Source organism: Rhodofomes roseus (genome assembly GCF_022264815.1).
Source record: "Rhodofomes roseus strain CIRM-BRFM 1785 chromosome Unknown C8Q71scaffold_1, whole genome shotgun sequence".
Lineage (NCBI taxonomy): Eukaryota > Fungi > Basidiomycota > Agaricomycetes > Polyporales > Fomitopsidaceae > Rhodofomes > Rhodofomes roseus.
The window spans coordinates 1,985,320-2,005,747 of NW_025952957.1; the positions used below are offsets into that span (position 1 = coordinate 1,985,320).

Below are 20,428 nucleotides of genomic sequence, written 5' to 3' on the forward strand. Positions count from 1 at the left end.
CTCCCCGAGGCCTGGCGCCAGGTGCTGCCGCAGTGGTGTCAGTGTCACTCAAGCTGCAAGCTCTGGCCTGTTTCTCACCACCCAGTATTCGTCGCCCTTATCTACCAGGTCAGACATTTGCTGGCCATAGCAACCTCCCCTCTTCCCGCCGCAATGGCGGACACGCAATATCCGGGCGAAATGCGACTCAGCCAGGATGGCTACTGCGCCATGCGCGGCTCCTGTGGTTCTAAGGACTGGTTCGGCAAGCCCCTGCCATGCCCATATGACGGACCTGCTTCGCAGGCAAGTAATATCGGGTTTCGCATAGTGAGTCGCAACGCTCATGGTTCGCTTCTAGGATAATGTCGACCGCGACCTCCTAGTCTCATTGTGTGGTGCCGAGTATGCGGACCGACCGACATGCTGCACGACGACCCAATTGGAGACCCTGCGCGACAACATTGGTTTGGCGGAGAACATCATATCCTCCTGTCCCGCATGCCGCAATAACTTTCGCCAATTCTGGTGCACCTTCACATGCTCACCCAACCAAGCGACCTTCCTCAATGTCACTTCCACACAGGAGACGCACACCGGGCAAGAAGGTGTCAAGTCGGTAGACTTTCATGTCTCGGAGCATTTTGGCAAGGGCTTCTACGACAGCTGCAAAAGCATACAGATGGGTGCCACCAATGGCTACGCGATGGACCTCATCGGAGGAGGCGCGAAGAACTACTCCGCGTTCCTCAAGTTCATGGGAGACGAGAAGGACATGGGCAGCCCCTTCCAGATCAACTATCCGAGCGAACCTCCAGAAGACATGACCTTTTTCGACGCGACGCCGCGCAATTGTTACGACAACGACCTCAGCAGCCGCTGCGCTTGCATTGACTGTCCGGACGTCTGCAAAACTCTCCCCGACATACCGCCGCCGAGTTCAGGCATGACATGTCATGTAGGCCTCATCTCGTGCCTGTCCTTCGTCCTCCTCGTCGCATATGGGATTGCTGTTGCATCCTTCATCCTGGGCTATGGTCTGCAGTTGACCATTCGGAGGCGCAAATCATACGAGCGTGTTGCACTGTCCACGGATGCGGCTTCGGAACACATCTCCCCTCGCACGCACGCACGAGGTCTTGTCGGCGCGTCGTCCCTCGCACAGTACGTCGACGGAGAAGAGTCTCTGGGCACACAATCCGACTCACGGAACCTCGGACGTGGCGCGTCGCTGCTGGATCCCATCGAAACAGTCCAGCCTAGGCAATATCGACTGAACAACCTGCTGCGTCGTTCTTTCTACCGAATCGGCTTGACCATGGCATCCTATCCTTTCCTGTCGCTCTGCGGCAGCTTCGTCGTCATTGGTGCCCTTCTTTCCGGTTGGAGTCGGTTCTCCGTCGAGACGGAGCCAGTACGGTTGTGGGTCGCCCCCGACTCGCAGAGCAAGCTGCAGAAGGAGTATTTCGATGAACACTTTGGACCATTCTACCGTCCCGAGCAGATCTTTGTCACAGCCTTACCAGAGGCCTGGAGCGACGAGCGTACGGATTTTTCGGCATCGGCTGCAAACAAGCCGTCGGTCCTGTCCTGGGAGCACTTGAAGTATTGGCTCGACGTAGAAGCCGACATTCGGTCGCTGCGCTCCGAACCGAATGGGTACACACTTGATGATGTATGCTTCAAGCCAGCCGGGCCTGACGGATACTGTGTGGTTCAGTCCGTCGCCGCATGGTTTGGAAACGACCTCGACGCGTATGACGAGGACACATGGGCGTCGCATCTCCTTGACTGCGCCAACTCACCAGTTGAGTGTCTACCTGACTTCCAGCAACCCCTTGCACCTCAGTACGTCCTTGGAGGGATTCCAGACGGTGACGACCCTAAGAAGTACCTGGACTCCGAGGCTCTCGTCGTCACGTTTGTCGTCTCTGACTCGCTGGATCCGGAGGTACAGGAGAAGGCGATGGAGTGGGAGCGTGCATTACGAGACTACCTGCAACGGCTTAGCGAACGGGCAGCCATGGAGGCAGGGCTCGAAGTCGCGTTCTCCACCGGAGTGTCGTTGGAGGAAGAGATAAACAAGAGCACGAACACAGACGTGAAGATTGTGGTCCTCTCGTATGTTGCTATGTTCCTGTACGTCTCCCTCACCCTGGGCAGTGGTACCCAGATGGGTCGCGAAGAAGGCGCCATCGCATCCCTCGTCCGCTGGGCCAGGAACCTGCCCAAGTTCTTCAAACACCAAGGGATTTCATCCTCCTCGCTCTCGATCAGCTCCCTGGACGAGCCCACCATCTTCCCGCGACTTCCCCGCAAGCTCTTCGTTGGTTCCAAGTTCTCGCTCGGGCTCTTCGGTATCCTGCTCGTCATCATCTCGTGCATGTGCTCTGTCGGACTGTTCTCGTTCTTCGGCGTGAAAGTGACGCTCATCATCGCGGAGGTCATCCCCTTCCTCGTCCTCGCCGTCGGCGTCGACAACGTCTTTATCCTTGTGCACGAGCTCGACAGGCAGAATCTCCTTCATGGCCCGAACGCAGCGGCGGTGACGCAGGGCTTCGGGTACGGTGATGCGCCTATGTCGCCGACACAGTCCCAGTCGCGGTCGCAGTTCGAGGGTGGCCGCTCTCGGGAAGATTCAGTCGATGCAGTTTCGACGCCGCTGTATCTGTCTGCAGAAGAACGTGTTGCGAGGACACTTGCTAAGATGGGGCCGTCCATCTTGCTGAGCACCATCACGGAGACACTTGCATTCGCTTTGGGTGCACTGGTGCCTATGCCGGCTGTCCGAAACTTCGCGTTGTATGCTGCAGGTAGCGTGCTCTTCAATGCACTCATGCAGGTGACCGTCTTCGTGAGCACGTTGGCTCTGGACTTGAAGCGCGTCGAGGTAAGCCTGCTGTCGTCGTCTTTGTGATGGTCGGTCGTCTCACAGAATTGCAGGCCAGTCGCGTCGATTGTTTCCCATGCGTTAAGCTGCCTACTCGGATCGCATTGGAGGATCCCCCTACTGGCAGCGGCCTCGGCATGATCGCACGATTCATACGTCGACACTATGCGCCGTTCATACTCAAACCTGTGGTGAAATTTATAGTGCTGCTGACATTCCTCGGGATTTGCTTTGCCTCGATCATCTCGATGCAACACGTCGAGCTCGGCTTTGGTCAGTACATGACTAGGCGTTGACGTGAATGTGTCACTAATACACTTGACAGACCAAAGACTGGCTCTGCCATCCGAGTCATACCTGATTCCCTACTTCGACAGCGTTGACTCCTATTTGGAGATTGGACCCCCGGTTTACTTTGTCGTGCACGACGTCGACGTCAAGCAGCGAGAAGGCCAGCAGAACATTTGTGGTCGCTTTACAACATGTGACGATTTCTCCGTTGCTAACATCCTTGAGGCCGAGCGCAAGCGGTCGCAATCGTCGTTCATCGCCGAACCGGCCGCTTCATGGATTGATGACTACTTCAACTGGCTCGATCCTGGCCACGAAAAGTGCTGCCGGGTGCGCAAACGCAGCCCTGACGTCTTCTGCAGGGACACAGACTCCCCAAGGCTCTGCAAGATGTGCTACGAGGACCACGACCCAGTATGGAACATCACCATGGAGGGCCTGCCTGAGGGCGACGAGTTCATGCGGTACGTCCGGCAATGGCTCGTCTCACCGACAACGGAGGACTGCTCGCTCGCTGGGAAGGCGTCCTTCGGGACCGCGCTCGCGTTGTCGGAGGACGGCGCGGATGTCGTCGCGTCGCACTTCCGCACATTCCACACGCCACTCAAGTCCCAGGCGGACTTCATCAATTCGTTCGCGGCCGCCCGCCGCATCGCGGACGACCTCTCCGCGCGCACCGGCATGTCTGTCTTCCCGTACTCGCTGCACTACGTGTTCTTCGACCAGTACGCGCATATCATCGCGATCACGGAGCAGATCCTGGGGCTGGGCTTGGGCGCGGTCCTGCTGGTGACAGCGTTGATGCTCGGGTCGTGGCGTACGGGGGTCATTGTCACTGGAGTGGTTGCGCTCACCGTGGTCAGTGTGATGGGCGTGATGGGCGTATGGGGTATCATGCTCAACGCGATCAGTCTGGTAAACCTGGTCATCTCGCTCGGCATTGCAGTGGAGTTCTGCGCGCACGTCGCCAGGGCGTTCATGAGTGCCGGCTCAGGTCTCCCCGTCGACCACCCTGCAGGCCAGAAAGAGCGGGACGAGCGGATGTGGACCGCTCTCGTCGACGTGGGGCCTTCGGTGCTGTCTGGCATCACGTTCACGAAGCTCATCGGGATGTGCGTCCTCGCATTGACCCGCTCAAGATTCCTAGAGGTGCGTACCTGCGCGTTGTCTTGAGCACGCCATCTGACAGCATCTACTAGATATACTACTTCCGCATGTGGATCACTCTCATTATCTCGGGGGCTCTGCACGGACTGGTCCTGCTGCCCGTTGTACTCAGCTTCGCGGGAGGGCCTGGGTTCCCTCTGCAGGAGGCAGATGAGGAGTGGATGTCGCATGCAATACGGCATGACTACGAATACACGTAAGCACCACTGCCTCTGTGCTGCCCAGCGTTGCTGAACGTCTCTGCAGGCCCTTCCTTGCGGATGATGACTCAATAACCAGCGACTAATGCCTAATACCCGATTTTTGGACATGAGATAGATTATCTGTACATTAGCACACATGCTGAACGAATAGTCCCTGGGTACAAGCAACATTTTTGGGAGTACGAAAGCAATCTCTCGCAAGAGAGCAGACGAGAACGAGTGCCGTGAAAGAGAAATCAGTCTTTTGGCGAGCGAGACCTGCTGTCTCTGATATCGTCGCGGCTACGGCTCCGCCTTCGGGGGGTGGGCGTCCGAGACCGAGTCCTGCTTCGAGAGTACCGCGAGTACGACGAGTAAGACCCAGAGCGTGATCGGGACCGGGGTGAGAGGGACCTCGTGCGAGAACGGCTTGACCGCACGGAATAGCTCGGCGAGCGAGTACGCCCGCGACGGTATGCCGTGCCACCGCGCTCGTAGCTGGGTGACCGTCTTCTCGGAGGTAGGCGGTCACCTCTGCGTATGGGAGAACGAGAGCGCGAACGTGACAACGGACGGTAGGTGTCCCGATGAGGAAGAGGGCCGCGGCCGCGGCGAGCGAATGGCCTGCCCCGGTAGCTGTCGCCACGGTAGGTGGTGTCGCGTCCGAAGCGTCGTGGCGGGGATCGAGAGCGTGAAGGTGTGCGAGAGTAGGACCGGGGGCGGTCGCGTCCATAGCGAGGTCGTGGAGGAGCGCGAGGAGAGCGCGAGCGTGAACGGACTGGTAGTTCCGAGAGCTCGACTTTGAGAATGGCACCGTCCAGCTGGCCGCCGTCCATATGCGAGGCGGCCCTATGTGCAGAAGCAGTGTCCCCATATTCGATCGCTGCCTTGCCGCGGTTCTGTCCAGCTACGCCCGTGTCAGTGACCTCTGAGATGCAGAGAGATGCGGCACACGCACATTTCCCGAACATTGGCAGGTCGATTTTGCTGATGTCGCCGTAGAACCCGAATATTGTGCGGAGATGTGTCTCGACGACGTTGCGCGTGAGATTGGTGACGATGACTACCTTTGCGTGCGGCTTGTCGACGCCATTTCCGTTCTCCATATCGACGTCTTCATCATGCAGCGGACGTGGGGAGGTTGAGCGTCCTCGGGTCGACATCTTGCAGCTGAACTCAGGCTGGTGTTGGGCTGGTGCGGTGGCGGAGGCGAAGGACGCGTGTCACGCGTCACTCCCTGCAAGCGTCACAAAGACGAGCGCGTCACGAGTGATCGAGCAGAGATCCAGGAGTGAGATTTCACGATTTCTCAGCCACAGCTGCTAACCTCCCAGAGACCACGACCATGGGCGAAAGCACCCCGGTCCCAAAGGCTTCCAGCTCGAAAAATGCAACAAAGCCTCGCAAACGTTTTGTTGGGAGCAAATCCGCGACCCCGTCCAAACCAGGCGTTTCCCCGATCGTCGCAAACCAGATTCCCCAGGACATCCTGAACGATGCTCAGCTCACTGCAGCGATCAAGCAGCTGCCTTCAAATTACGCCTTCGAGATTCACAAGACGATTCATCACATAAGGAAGAATAATGCGAAGATGGTCGCGTTGCAGATGCCTGAGGGGCTGCAGATGTTTGCTTGCACGATTGCGGATATCATCGAACGGTGCGCAGGTGCTGGCCGCCCTCCGGTTGCGGTGATGTGACCAAGTTAATGAGCGTTCAGATTCACCGATGCGCTTACTGTGATCATGGGCGATGTCACATATGGTGCATGCTGCATCGACGATTACACCGCCGTTGCTTTGGGCTGCGATATGCTTGTACACTACGGCCATAGCTGTCTTGGTAAGTCTACTCCAACTAGTAGTTCTTAGAGGCACTCACCTGACGTGTACCAGTACCCATTGACCAGACGACGATCAAGACACTATACATCTTCGTTGAGATTGCTATCGACTCGTCCCACCTGATCCAGACCATCCGCCTCAACTTCCCCACCGACCGGCGACGGTTTCACGACGCTCTGCTCGACTCCGAGGAGACTGACAGCCAAATCCCTTCTGGCAGGCCATTGACGCAAAGCAATCACCTCCGAATAGAGGGTCCTCCTCCGATGGAGAGTTCACATACAGATTTACCGGACACGCATTCAGGAGTCTCTATTGCATCTCAAGAGCCGACCAGGCTGGCCCTTGTATCGACCATCCAGTTTGTAGCCGCCCTGTCACGGCTGAAGGACGACCTCACAACGGAGTATGCTGAAGAAGAGCCTCGTCCCAGTATTGGGAGGATCGAGGATACTCCTAATCAGGATGGGGATGACCTCGCATTAGGCCGACCCAAGCTATGGACCGGCAAATACGACGCCATTATCCCGCGCTCCAAGCCTCTATCACCGGGAGAGATCCTAGGATGCACGGCGCCGACGCTGGATGGCGTAGATGCTCTCATGTACGTTGTGTATGTGTTGAGACAAATTTCCCTCGCTCACCATATCCTCACGACAGTTACTTGGGTGATGGCCGATTCCACTTGGAATCCATCATGATCGCCAATCCTTCCGTACCCGCCTTCCGCTACGACCCCTACTCCAAGAAGTTCACGCGCGAGCGGTACAACCACACCGAAATGCGCACCATTCGGGACGAGGCCGTCCAAGCGGCACGACGGAGCATAGAGCACTTCGCACCCTCACCGGAAGAGAGCCGCGCCCTGCAGACCAAGCAGCCGTCCGAGCCTCCGCTGTGGGGCGTCGTACTCGGTACGCTGGGCCGCCAGGGCAGCTTTAAGCAGCTCCAGGCCATCACGCACCAGCTCAGCTCCTCGCGCACGCAGATCCCGTATATGCCCATCCTCCTCTCCGAACTCTCGCCCGCGAAGCTCGCCCTCTTCAACCCACACATCTCCACTTTCGTGCAGACGTCCTGTCCGCGCTTGTCTATCGATTGGGGCTATGCTTTCGACAGGCCATTGCTTACTCCTTACGAGACTGCTGTGGCCGTAGGCAAGGCTATTGGATGGATGCAGGATAGCAAGGCTGACGATGGGAAGAAGAATGGAGGTGTCTACCCGATGGACTTTTATGCGGCTGGCAGTCCCTGGGCAGTGGCAAGGACGAAGGCGACGTATTGAATGGCTGTCAGGGGAATGGCTGCAACTTCCATGTATCGCTAGAAGCTCTGATTGTATGCACCAATGAATAACAATGCACATGTATACGTGTTACTACAATCCCTTTATACGCTACGATTACTTGTCAGTACGATTCTGAGCATCAACGGGTAGAGTCGAACTTACCCATAGGCGTATTCAACCTCGTCGACGCCAGCGCCAGCGTGGAACGGACCCGACGGCTCTCGAGGTATGGGCCCTAGTTCCTGTTCCTCAGCCTCCTCGATCGCACTCCCGACGTCTGAGGACAGGTCGAACGGCATCACGGGCCTCAAGCCGCTCTCGGAGCTCGATCGTCGTCCGCGTGCCGGGCTCTGCGTCAGGGCCGCCATCGTCTTGGGGCTCATGTGCTGAGGACACAGAAAAGGGAGTCAGCTCGCGTTAAAGGAACCGGCAGTCTAGCCCAGGGCAGGCGATCGTCGATCAGCTTACCTCCCAATTGTTCACGTTCTCGTCAGGCACGTCGCGATCGTCCTTCCCGACATCCAGCCGCGCCGCGTCTCCCAGCTCCCCAATAGAAACGATGCTCTCGCTATCGCTGATGCCGTCTGCGATGTCAGCAGCATACTCGGGCAGCCTGCTCCACGCCGAGGTGCCCCCAGGTGCGAAGAAGGGAGTTTGTCCTTGTGTGTGGTGCTTGTTATCCGACCAGCCAAGGTCCGATAGGTACTCCTCGTATTCCTCCTCGAACGCGATGTCCTCCGTGGTGTAGGGCAGGAAGCTTTGCGAGTGTTCCACGGCATGTGCACGCAGCGGCGGGAACACATCTGCGTCACTGGTGCTGGGGGTGCCAGCTGGCCGAATCAGCCCCGAAAGTTCCGGTCCAGGATGGAGGCCTTCGAGATGATGTGAGATGCTCGCGGCGCGCTTGTGCATACCGGGATGCTGCGCTGCCGCTGCGCCGTACCGCTTCGTATTGTCTGATTCATGGTGTGGACGTCAGTTGCGGTCCCGTCAGACATGTCTGATTCAACATACAGAACTTGACTAAGTGCCGCAGCGCTTGTTCTTGGGCCTGCAGCAATGTATCGCACTGTCAGCACAAGTCCATTGTTCGGCGATGGCTGACAGAGCATACCTGAGCGTCCGATACATCATCCACTTCGTTGCCCGAGAGCCACTCGTCCCTTAGCTCCGGTCTGCAATTCAGATAGATCGCAGTGATGACCTGCATGTTCGCTGATGACCAGTTGATCGCCCACGCGGATATCAGCTAGAGATCGAACTCACACTGCCTCCATTTTCTGCCGCAAAAAGGCACTTGACTCTTGATAAGTTTGAGCACATGGAGCTGCAGCATCGGATGCTGCACTTTCAGTATGCGCTTGAGTACAGCCTACGTCATGCGTCAGAAGTGCCTTTCGCAGACATTCACGGTCATCTTACCGAGCTCTTGTACTGAACAAGCATCCTTATGCGATGCGACCGATGTTTCGAAAGCTTCTGCATGATCTTCGCAAAGTTGATCACTGAGAAAAAGTTTCGCCACGAGAAGTCGGTCAGCATATCGATCTCCTCCTCGTGCTTCAAGCCATTCGGCAGCGTCGTCATTCTTATGATCGTCTGCCGCGGTGGTCTCCCATTGTCATCGAGTCTCGCGCCTTGCGGGTTCTTTGAGAAGTTACTCTGGCAGTAGTGGAAGAAACTGGTCACATTAGTCATCTCTCCCGGCAGCAAGGTTGATATCTCACTTGTTTTCCGGTGAGTCTGCCTTTGACACCACGGTGACAGATACTTCCTGCAGACCGAACATCTTCAAGATCAGTAGAAGACAATTCGTGTCCAGCAACTGCTGGCCTAGATGATGGAATTTCATCGCATCTGTACACGGATCGACATTAGTTGGACAGCGAGTTGGCCGTGTTGAGAAGCACCCACGAGAAACTTTGAACCACTTCAGTGTTAGCAACAAGATCGCAGACACCGCCTTGGAGTTGATCTCTCTGTGCCTAGTGACATCAATCTCCTCAAGGGTGGGAGGCGGAGCAGGAGGCTCGTTTAAGGCTGATGAGGATCATGAACTGTCAACTACGCCAATGTCAATTCGGCGATCAACTTACGTGCTGAGACGGGGAAGCCAGCTGCGGCGCCATTTTGCGTCGGTGCTCCTGTTGCCGCTGAGACAGTTGCGAGGAGCAGCTTCAGTAACACGAGTACCCAGCCTTGCAAGACGGGCAGCACTGCACTCTGAATCTCTGTTAGCGCCTTCAAGGGAGCGCGCGATGTTGGCTGTGGCACTAACATAGATCTGCTCGATTCGCTTCAGTCGCATGAAGTCTTCCTTCCTGTTCTGCAGCCGTTGCTTTTCCGCAATGGTATCTGCCTTCGCAAGTGCGGCGTCCGTTTCTGCGATCTTGGCGTCAAGCATTGCGACATCTGGTAGTGTCTCTGTGGTCTCGTCCTCCGGCGATACCTGCATAAGGTTGCGAATCAGCTTCCATGACGGACATGGTCTGTGATGAGACGCACAGTGGGCGCCAGCTTGGGTTCGCTCAATGGTTCAGAACCCGGCATGCGTTCTAGCCCGCTCTCAGAAGTCATACACTCTTCTCGAGTCCGCCACATCTGCCAGAGCGACAGACTCGTGTACATGTGCTTCGTGTACAACTTGTCCGCTTCGTCGATAGCAAAAGGGATGAGTCGTGACCCGTTGTACCTCGTCTGGCTGCGCGAGAAGGGGAATAGGAACGGGCGACTCTGGTCCGTCTGGAACTGCTGCTTCTTCGGCTTCGGCGACGGCGGAGGGGGACTTGGTGCGGGCGTAGCGGGTTGCGGGATCTGCCGGAAGCCAGAATTGGACTGCTGGATCTGCTGGAACGGGTGACCAGGCATGTTGGAGGCCATGCCTGATTGCTGCGACTCGGTGTCATCATGATCGTAATGGTGACGGACCGGGATGGGGGAGTATGCCTGTGCAAGTTTAGAAGTGGAGACGGGCACGGGGATGGGAGCCGCGACGGAAACCGGGGCCGGAGGCGGGGTGAACGTCGGGTACTTGACGCTGATTTCCGATCTGAAGGCTTCAATGTCGAGCGGCGAGGCCTTGATAGGTATGGCTGATTGTGCGTGAGATGAAACACTCATCCCATGTCACAATAGGCACACCTTCTTCTGGCACCGGCGGCAGCCCAGCTAGCTCTCGAGCAACCTTCTTGACACGTGTGAGTTCACGAATGCCGCCACAGCACGTCAAGAGGGTCTTCCAGAGCACCAAGAGGAGCTGCGAAGGAGATGAGATGGATATGATCACCCAGTATCAGGGATAGAACGAACTTTCTTCACTGGATAGCCCTTGGCGCTCTTGTCACGAAGACCGGCGACCACATTGAACAGGTACACTGGGAGCGGAGGCTCGAGGCTCACTGAGCCACATGCGGTCAGCAGGAGGTAGTAGGGACGCCACCAAACTTACTGAGTTCATCAGCGAAATCATCGTGCCCTTTGAATACCTCCACCATGTGATACAACATGGCAAGATAGACGGAAAGTTCGGTCGTGACTTCCTCCATGAAATCTACCTTCTCCTGTGCGGAAATATTGAAACGCGCCGCATCTGCATCTGATAGACTACTATATCGAGCGTCAGCGCGCATAATGATACCTTCAGGACAAGCCGTGTACCATAACAAGTCGTGTTTCGAACTCGCGATCTTGATGGCTTCAACAATGTTGCTCAAGCCGTTGGCCGCCCGGACAACCTTACAGTTCTCGAATATCCAGTGCAGCTGGTGTTCCGCCGACGTCGTCTCGGCAAACGTGCCTTGTGGCCTGTGTCAAACGCAAACGGGTGTGTGGGAGGCACCGACGCACCTTGCAACACGTAAAGCAGCCTGCGCGCGTTGGTGAACCTGATCTCCGCGTCACGGTGCTCCAAGCTCTCGAGCAGCACCTCGACATGCGCCTTGCGCTGTGTGAACGCGCTTTCAATCCAGACTAGGAATACGCGTAAGGTTAGGCGAGACATGCATAACGCAAAGACACATACCTCCGGGAAATGAGCCTTCCCAGGCCTTGAGGTTTTCGGCTACCTGAGGCATCTCCACATAGGAGTAAAACTCTTCGATCTCGTTGAGGACAGTGTCCTCGTCGTCATACTTGAAGTCGTAATAGGACTGCTGCTCCCTGGTGTGAGCGAATGGGACTTAGGTTCGGGACGCGCATGCCAACGACACATGCCTTGGGCTTTGGCGCAGAGCCTACCATGGCCTTGAGCTGGCCAAGGGTGATGGAATCAAGGCCGATCTGAGACGTGCCTGCATTGTCCTGAGATTGGGCCGACATTGCAGGATCGCGACTGGGGAAAACCACTCCCGCTCGCTCGGGCGCCCAGTCGCGTTACCGCACCGTCACGGTGTCGCACCCGTCACACGTGCCCGTGCCTCCCCATTTAGGCCGCCTGTAGCCGCCTGCCACGCCTCCCCCGCCGGTGCGACCTGCCCCCACGCTGCGCCGTGCGACGCGCGCGGCTGCCGTAGCCTGCCGGCACGCTGCTGCCTGCGGGGTGCATGAGTCAGGGAGCTGCCTGCGGGGGTCATGCGGAGATGAGCTCAGGCGCGGTCCTGAGCTTCCAGTGCCACGGAGGCGCGGGCGTGGGGGAGGGTTACGTAAGCTCGTATAAGGGCGTTGAAAGACAGAAATTCGTCGCAGCCACCACCACTTGGCCCCCCCCGGATCGACCCTCCTCTGTCGGTCCTTCGTTGCCAGTTCTCCTCCCCCCGCCACCGACGACAGCGACGACGTCGACAGGAGAGGGCGTTCCCGAGAATCTCCTCTAGAGATACTCCAGGCTGGTCTGAAGGTAGCTCGAACGCTCACCCCCTCTGTCCGAACTAGCTTCGCCTCCTCGAGCATCCAAAAGGCACGCCTTCGCTGTGCGTCTGCCACATCCTGTTCTGTTCTTCTACGCTATCGTCGTCCAACTCCTGCCTTTTCTCCCTTTACGACTTACCTTACGACCGGCTTTTCTCTCTCTCGTCTTTTGTCTCTCGGCCCCCACCCGCAGCCCACGCCCAAGGTCGACCACCTTCGGCAAGGACTGCAGTAGAGGCCTCCTTCGGCTTCCCTCTTAATCGCAGATGCCAGTTCCCGTCTCCTACTACCCCAAGCAGCCAGCGCACCCAGTAATCAAGATCAATCAATCTGCCGTCGCTGAGTCTCGCTCGTCTGGTTTCCAGCACTTGACGCACTCCCTGCCCCTGCCTCCCAGCGGGCCCCCGCCTTCGTTCGCCACGCGCGAGGAGTGGATCAGTTCCCTGCCTTCCTGGAGGAGGAACAAGCCGCGCCGCATTTGGGAGGAGGATCTCGCGCACGCACAGGATTCTTGTCAGGGTTTTGAAGAGGGGTTGACCGTTGCGGACAACGCGGCGGTCATTAAAGGGGCGCCCGCGCAAGCTCGCATCCCGCCCGTCTCTACCCTGCTAGCGAGTGCAGGGGCCGCTTCCCGCGCCACGGACATGTACGCGCGCAGTCCCGAGGAGATGAACATGTACTTGGCCCGCATCCACGGATGGCCCTGTGACGGCGCTGCTCGCTCTACAAACGTATCTCCAGCAGCCAGCGCAGAGTACGACGACAGGATGATGGAGGATTATCAGGACGCCCGCTATCGAGACTACGAGATGAACACCCCTGGCTCGTACGGCGATGTCGGCTCTGCTGGTATGTACGCCTCTGAGGAGTACGAACGGGGAGCGTTCAGCCCCGTCTTCGAAGATATGTCCCCTGACGGTGCACCCATGGTCGATCCCGCGTCGAGTCCGATGGGCCCCAATACCCCTTTCGCCGATTACGTCGACAGCGCGTTCGCCGCGGATCCATTCGTTCCCTCGTATGGGTGCTCTCAGCCCGTCAGCACGACCCGCGAGGTACGGTATGCCTACCAAGACCAACATTGCGGTGCTCAGTGCCAACAATGCCAGACCTTTGCACAGGCCGAACAACCTATGGCGCCACCAGCTCCCGAGCCCGTCGTCACGCCGACCGCCACGGCCGCTTACAAGAAAATGGCTGAGCCGCTTTCTGATTGGATCGCGTCGTACGTATGGAAGGTGTGCACAACGGGCTTGAGCCTGCCTCCGGACTATGCGCAACCGACGTGAGTCTACATCATTCGTGTCGTTTTACGTCTGAGTATTGATGGTGTTTTACAGGGCGTTCATCAAACACTACTCCAATTCGCCTCCCAGTCATCTGGCCAGTTCGACTCATTCAATGTTGCTTTCGACGTTGCTGCAGCCGTCGGCCATTTTCTTGGCGCTGTGGTACATTGTTCGCCTGCCTGTCTTCTTCGGCCCCGTCAACCTGGACAGCGAAAGACATCGGAAGGAAATCCGCTTCCGAGACGAACTGCTTGGCGAAGCGCACCTGAGCTTTGACAGAGACGCCATTGAGTCCTACGCTCCGTTCCGTCTCATCCTTCTTGGATGTATGCTAGCGAACAAGTGGTTGGACGATCACACTTTTTCCAACAAGACATGGTATGTTTCATTCAAGTATTCGTATGTAGCGAGAACTAAGGCACAATTCTGCACAGGCACACTATCTCTAACGTTCCCGTGCAGTCTCTCAACAAGCTGGAGTCACTTGCGCTCGACATCTTCCGCTATGACTTGTCAATCTCCACGCACGAGTGGACTGACTGGCTGTCGCACATACACGAGTATCATACGTCTCTGCACTCTCCGGCATGCCCTCAGCCTATCTCGCGCCCTTCGTCGAGCCCTCACACTATCACTCGCAAGGCGATCGAGCGGCTCATTCAAGTTGGCGTGGGTCGCGGTTGCTGCCAGGACGCTACGTGCACCATGCCCCCGGAGCCGGTGTTCGCCGGTCTCGAGGATGAGAAGAGGGATCAGGCCGATGCGCCGGTCTATGATGAAGATGTACTGGAGATTGACCTGGACGAGGATGGACCTTTGCGAGAGGAGTATCTGCCCCGGCGTCGCGTTAGCAGCGTGAGCTCTTCGCGGCGCGCCCAAGCTACCGAGAAGGTCGTCGAGCCTGAGAGGATCCTGCCACCCCCTGCGAGGTGGAGTCCTGCTGCCGATGAGCCCATCATGCGCGACGTCCGCATCTCTAGGCAGTACGTGGCACCGCAGCCTATGGGTCATGTCCCTGCCATCGTGCCTCCGCCCCCGCCGTTCCATCAAGTACTGCAACCTCAGCAACCCACGTGGCCCTACGGTGGTTATGGGCACAAGCAGGAGCAAATGACCTCCGCTACGTACGCCCCGCCCCCTGTGTATGCTCGGCCGTCACATGTTGGCTTTGACTACGCGTACCCCGCTACGCATGGTCACTCCCGCTCGCAGTCGCTGTCGTACAACCAGGCGGTCGGAGATCACGCCCAGGGTCGTCATCGTGCATACTCGCAGACGAGGTACGATCAGGGCTACAGCGACGTTCGCTTCTCCGAGAATCACTTCGCTCTGCCGCTGCCTGCTCTGACACGTTGGAGCCCTGGCGCTGTATATCCCCCGTTCTACGACCGACCCTCCGAGTACCAGAGGCCGTTGAAGGTCTGATCCATGTTCCGTTCACCTAACCCCTAGATTTGCGACTAGACTTACTGCGAAGTCTGCTATGCGGAGACCAGAGGTCCCCTTCAGCGTTCATCGCGCTTTACCATAGTCCCCCCGGCTGCCGACACCTTGTAATATACGCCCCACTCGGACTGCCCTTACGCCAGCGCTAGGTCATTCCCCCTCACTCCCTAACTCGTGTCAGCCTTGATACTCTCTTCTCGGGTTCTCGTTTCGCCATATGATCCCCCCGCATCGTCTCATTTCGTCTCCCATCCTCGATGACATCCATCATCATGCCAACGCAGGCTCGCCACATATTTCCTCGGCCACTCATCTCGCATCTCGTATATATTCGCCAATCCGATCCGGGCTCAAGTGCGAGGCATGGCGGCTTCGATATTCCACGTCGCGGCCAGCTATACAAGACGCGTCTGCCACGTTTCACGCCGCCATACCGGAGTCCACGGTCAGCACGTTCCGATCCATGGACGGTCCCCCTCGGTGTTGTTGTTCATGAAGCTCGATGTGTACAGAGCTCGTTGTGTACAGATTTTCGATCGGTATTGTGACGGTTTATCACCCCTAATGTTCTTTACGTCGCTGCCTCTGCTCTTTGACGTTGTTCTACACGTTTCCATTGTCGCTCATATTTGCACTATCAGCTACAAAAACATTCGAAACCTCCACAAAACCCACGTATAGCACATTCCCCATCACCATCAGACAGTCTCTGTTTTCCCCTTGGATGACCAGACCTGCCTCTACCTTCCTCCCCTCCCCCGCGCTTCCCCTCCTTACCGTCGACACACCCCCAACGAAGCATACCCTCCTTCCCGCGTCTCTGGCTTCGTCGTTTGTAGGTAGTAACGCACCTGGGTCTCGAGACATCCATGGCTGTTCCTTGCTTGTATATGTCATTGCCAATCGGAGACCAGTTATGTCGCACCTATTCCATGCCTGTGTGAAGTGTTGCTGTTGCACCCAACAACCGACTTCTTGTCATCGCTGCTTGTGAAGGACGCAGTTGCCGCAGTACTGCTTGCACAGCACTGTACTTAAGAGTATACATCGGTGGCATGTTACGCAAGTAGAAAGAATACAGCATTGCTTGCAATTCGTGTCGACGTATGAGTGATATATTAGCTACAAGATCCGGTTGTTACTTCTATTGACCGTACAGCCATCGTTCTCCTTTCAGTCGTGCCACACTACAGGTTGACGACGAGGAACGGCACCTAATGTCATGGTTAATCTCCGCTATGTTGATATAGGACTAGCCAGACGACTTACCTCTACGTCTTCACCCTCCTCATCGCACACCATAACCTCCACGATCAAGTGCTTGGTATGCGGTGGGATCGGCTTCTTGCTGACATGCTCGACGAGCTTGCTGAACTTCATGGGCAGCCGCTCCTCGCTCTGACATCACATGTCAGCGACGTCTCGTCGTGAGATAAGACTGTCCATTACCTTCTTCTTGCCAATGAACGAGCTCCACAACATGCTGACGCCCTGGCTGACCATCGTGATCTCAAGGTTGTGCTCCTTCCTGAACCAGTCAACTATGTCCTTAAGCGTCGGGTCGCCGTTGAACGCGAAGCGGTCCCAGAGGGTCCACTCAGTGTTGCCGTACTTGTTCTTGGCTGGCGCAATGGGCTCAGAGAAGCCGAAGAAGGGCAGGGCCAAGTTGACGAAGCCGTTCTTGTAGTCCTCGGGCTTCGTCTTGTGGTCGATGAGCTAGGGAAACACAGTCAGCGTAGTTCCCGACGCAAGCTACCAGCCGACATACCTTGTACAGCTCCAGGCATACCAAGCCGGTGACGAGGGAGGTCGTCGTAGCAATGGCAGGGATGATCTTGCCGGCGATTTGTTTGGTCGTGTGGCGGTCAGCGGGCTTGATGCTGTAATTCGACGCACGCAGGTTGGAAGCTGCAGTGATGAAGTCGATGTGGTAGTTGGTGTCATCGTCCTTCTCGAACTCAACCGGGTTCATACGGTAGCCGACGAGCGAAGACGGCGGTGGCAGCTTCTTCATCAGCTCACCCAAGTCGGATGAGTCTGCATGGAGCGTCAGTAACGAGACATGTGGCCTGTACAGCAAATACATCACCTGTGTTGCCTTCTTGGTTCACGGGCTCATTCTCGTTCACCTGGATCTTCACACCGCTCTTGGGCTGGAACTCCGGTACCAGGACTGAGTCAGCGACCTTCTTGAAGAGGGTGGGGTCAGTCTCGCCCCGGAGACCGTAGTTATATGCGTGGAGGTTCGCGGCGGCGATGATGAATTGCAAGTGAGTGGGCTGTCACATCGTCAGTACGCCTTTGGGATATCAAGATTCGCGGGTCCTCACATCGTTCGGGTCGAACGTCAGCGGGTCGGGCGCACGCTTGGGACCGCTCCAGAACGGCTGACCTGTGCTCGTCACAGCGTCCTTCGGCAAGCTGTACAGTAGTTGCCTAATGGCGTTGTTGTACTTCTCCTCGAACTGCAGCCGTGCCCAGACAATGCACTCCTCGAAAGTGAGGGGCTTGTCGGTGACCAGGTACGACACGATCTGCTCGATCTGCTCCTTCTGCTGGCCAGAATATTTGAGGTTGTTCTCGAGGTAGTTCGGTTCGGAGAGGTAGGCGTTGACGGCCTGGGCGGGCTTGACGAATTGGTTGTCGAACTCTGTCCTGGCCCACTGTAGCACTCGAAGTCAGACACTGCACTGCTGCAAGCTGGTATGGTTCTGACCTCGATTGTGTGCTGGATGGCGTTCGGGAAGTTCTTGACGGTACACGAGGGCGTCTCCTTCTCTGGCGGGTCCTGAGACGACGAGTACGACTCCGTCAAGTGGGGGACGATGACCTGAGTGTTACCCTTGGTTCCGAGAGTACCGGACTCAAGAAGAGGCTTGAGGAAGAACACGCATCGCTGGTCCATGTATTGCCGAGCCTTCACGTTGTCCAACGCATTCGTGACGCCGTCAATACCCGCGAAGAAGTCAGTGTCGTAGACATCTAGAAACATGTCAGCTTTTCACCGAGATGCTTCAGAGATCAAACGCACTCTCAGTGTCAGGGCCGACAGGCTCCTGCTTGCTGCTGATCTTGCCCTTGAGGTCGGGGTTCATGGCAGCGACAGCGGCCGCAGCCACCTCGGACTTGAACTTGCCCAAGTCCTTCGACCTGAACAAGAACTGCCTGTTCAGGTTGCTCTTTTCGATGGTATCCAGGTCCGTGACGTGGATGATACCCTGCGGGCCCGATCCAAGACCCATCATACTCCAGTTCTTCAGCATCTCGCAGCCGATGGCACCAGAGCCCACGAGGAATTGACGGAAGTTCGCGATCTTATGTTGGAACTGCTTGCCGAACACAGCGATCTGACCATCGTACCGAGAGCCGATAGGTTGGCAGTCAGCCTCGGTGGGCAGAGTGTTAGGCAGAGACTCGAGCGAGTCGAAGTACAGGTGCTGGACCATGGGCATGAACTTGGCAGAAGACGCTTTCAGGACCTCCTGGGCAACAAAACCACCGATGACTGCTGCAAGCGGCGTGACATCACCTGTAGCCTGGTAGGCAAGCTCGGTGACGACCTTCTCGTCGATTTCAGCGTCCAGCTTCTTCGCAAGCTCAACGACCTTCGCAGCATCCTCTGCGTTACGGGGTCGAGGAAGTCGTTGCTGTTGTGCCTTGAACTCGGACAATGCCTGGAAACCGGCGTGCAGGCTTGCAGGACGGTCAAACTTGGCGAAGTCAGTGATGAAGAATTCTGGCTCCTTCAGCGAGGCCCTCAGGGATTTCTAACATCATCGATGTGTCAGGCATGTGACCGAAATCCGAACACGTTCGTAACGTACAAATTCAAGGATCTTGGGCATCTTGACCTGGGTGAAGATACCGCCAGTCTTGTACTCGCCGAGGTTCGATGTATCGCCGATTGCGAAGGTATAAGGGCCCTTCACAGTGACCTTGCGCGGTTCACAGCCGTTCAACTCAGCCATACCTTGAACCTCGGCGAAAGTCACGAAGTCGCCATCTTCGAGGCCGTGGCGCGTTTCGTCCAAGCAAGTGACAAGACCTTCCTTGTCCTGCAGCCCGTCAAATCAGTGGACAATGTTTAGTCATACAGTGCATACATACCCGTTCGACGGAAACAATCATACCGGTCAATGGCTGTTCGCCAGTCGGGTCGACACAAGTGAATTTGGGGCCGAAATCATTGAACACCGAGCTGTACAACGCGTAAGGAACAGGTAGGCCAGGAATGTAACTCGTGCATACCCAAAGAGACCACGGGTCTCGGCCGCGATGAAGTGGACGCCATTCTCGTGAGTCCAGTCGTTGATCTCCAGTTGCTTCTGCAGGCTGGCGCCACAAAGCACAACAACCTAGTCGCATGTTACACGCGATTACCGATGACATGTACGACGAGGCTTACTTGGAAACCCTTGATCATGTCGACCGTGATCTCCTTTCCAGGCTGGCCGCCAAGGTTGCGCACCGGGACATAAGCGTTCAGCTCAGCTAGGCGAGCAACAGCTGCGTCTGCGCGAGGCTTCCCAATATCCTCTTCACGGAGGAAGAACTGGCGAGCGCTCAGAAAGGAGCTCAGCACGCTCACTGATGCAGTACTCACTTGACTGCTGAGATCCTGGATTTCGACAGGCTCGGGGTCGTAAATCGTGACGGACTTGACACCGGCAAGGACGACATTCTTGGCTGCAACAGTAATCAGCATATACAGTACGCGATGCGATCGCGTTCGACGCGCCTATTTCGACACCAAGACCCTTCACGCCGACGATGAGGATGTTGGACGCGGCCATGCGCTTCATCGCTACGTGAATCCATGAGCTTAGAGCGAGATGTGGGGCAACCATGGGTCCTACCTTCATGGCCCAGGACATAGCTGCGGGTTTGGTAAGCCTCGGCGACTCGGAAGGCATGGTACTAGCTCGCGAGACTCACAGCTGCCGAGAGTACAGGCCCTCGTCGATGGCCTGTTCATCGATGTCCATTGCGGATGATAAGTTCGTCGTGGCCATGATTCGTGAAAGAGATGGATGGATGGGGATGGTAGGAGAAGAAGAGGAAGAGTGGCTGCGAGCAGGGCCGCCCAACAACTTGAAACTGGCGACGCGTGCCCGTCACGCGCTGGAGCGCGCGTCACAGGTGACAAAGCAGGCCCTCGGGCATCCTGAAATGGCAATTCCCGATGCGCTAAGCAGAGATTGCCTCGCC

General features: G+C 56.9%; 6 protein-coding genes across 6 annotated transcripts; 3 read left to right on the forward strand and 3 right to left on the reverse strand.

The window, feature by feature from the left end:
- The first annotated feature begins 36 nt into the window (after window positions 1-36).
- Window positions 37-4,727, forward strand: C8Q71DRAFT_731750 (patched family-domain-containing protein). Its single transcript, XM_047922208.1, has 6 exons — window positions 37-285; window positions 341-2,869; window positions 2,923-3,142; window positions 3,195-4,309; window positions 4,360-4,523; window positions 4,574-4,727. The coding sequence occupies exons 1-6, from the start codon at window positions 154-156 to the stop codon at window positions 4,611-4,613; spliced, it is 4,200 nt and encodes a 1,399-aa protein (XP_047785018.1). The 5' UTR covers window positions 37-153; the 3' UTR covers window positions 4,614-4,727.
- Window positions 4,728-5,725, reverse strand: C8Q71DRAFT_801375 (uncharacterized protein). Its single transcript, XM_047925952.1, has 2 exons — window positions 5,468-5,725; window positions 4,728-5,416 (listed from the first exon to the last, which is right to left on the reverse strand). The coding sequence occupies exons 1-2, from the start codon at window positions 5,670-5,672 to the stop codon at window positions 4,767-4,769; spliced, it is 855 nt and encodes a 284-aa protein (XP_047785019.1). The 5' UTR covers window positions 5,673-5,725; the 3' UTR covers window positions 4,728-4,766.
- Window positions 5,726-5,817: 92 nt separating this feature from the next.
- C8Q71DRAFT_903302 (putative diphthamide synthesis protein-domain-containing protein) lies at window positions 5,818-7,717 on the forward strand. The gene is made up of 4 exons (XM_047928814.1): window positions 5,818-6,168; window positions 6,229-6,350; window positions 6,404-6,956; window positions 7,013-7,717. The coding sequence occupies exons 1-4, from the start codon at window positions 5,855-5,857 to the stop codon at window positions 7,635-7,637; spliced, it is 1,614 nt and encodes a 537-aa protein (XP_047785020.1). The 5' UTR covers window positions 5,818-5,854; the 3' UTR covers window positions 7,638-7,717.
- Window positions 7,718-7,798: 81 nt separating this feature from the next.
- C8Q71DRAFT_903303 (N1221-domain-containing protein) lies at window positions 7,799-11,957 on the reverse strand (the record flags this gene model as incomplete). The annotated part of the gene is made up of 18 exons (XM_047928815.1): window positions 7,799-8,026; window positions 8,109-8,596; window positions 8,655-8,691; window positions 8,755-8,855; window positions 8,907-9,012; window positions 9,063-9,321; window positions 9,368-9,497; window positions 9,555-9,680; window positions 9,737-9,863; window positions 9,919-10,089; window positions 10,146-10,732; window positions 10,782-10,896; window positions 10,950-11,038; window positions 11,089-11,246; window positions 11,298-11,436; window positions 11,487-11,609; window positions 11,662-11,791; window positions 11,844-11,957. The coding sequence occupies 18 exons, from the start codon at window positions 11,955-11,957 to the stop codon at window positions 7,799-7,801; spliced, it is 3,228 nt and encodes a 1,075-aa protein (XP_047785021.1).
- Window positions 11,958-12,751: 794 nt separating this feature from the next.
- On the forward strand, window positions 12,752-15,199 carry C8Q71DRAFT_697335 (uncharacterized protein; the record flags this gene model as incomplete). The annotated part of the gene is made up of 3 exons (XM_047919960.1): window positions 12,752-13,770; window positions 13,826-14,152; window positions 14,209-15,199. 3 exons carry the CDS (start codon window positions 12,752-12,754, stop codon window positions 15,197-15,199), a joined length of 2,337 nt encoding a protein of 778 aa, XP_047785022.1.
- Window positions 15,200-16,407: 1,208 nt separating this feature from the next.
- Window positions 16,408-20,232, reverse strand: C8Q71DRAFT_719785 (ubiquitin activating enzyme; the record flags this gene model as incomplete). The annotated part of the gene is made up of 16 exons (XM_047921317.1): window positions 16,408-16,434; window positions 16,490-16,618; window positions 16,670-16,936; window positions 16,989-17,257; window positions 17,310-17,499; window positions 17,551-17,883; window positions 17,937-18,202; window positions 18,252-18,987; window positions 19,045-19,275; window positions 19,328-19,418; window positions 19,469-19,575; window positions 19,626-19,772; window positions 19,824-19,906; window positions 19,935-20,024; window positions 20,077-20,096; window positions 20,156-20,232. 16 exons carry the CDS (start codon window positions 20,230-20,232, stop codon window positions 16,408-16,410), a joined length of 3,063 nt encoding a protein of 1,020 aa, XP_047785023.1.
- Between the last annotated feature and the right edge of the window lie 196 nt (window positions 20,233-20,428).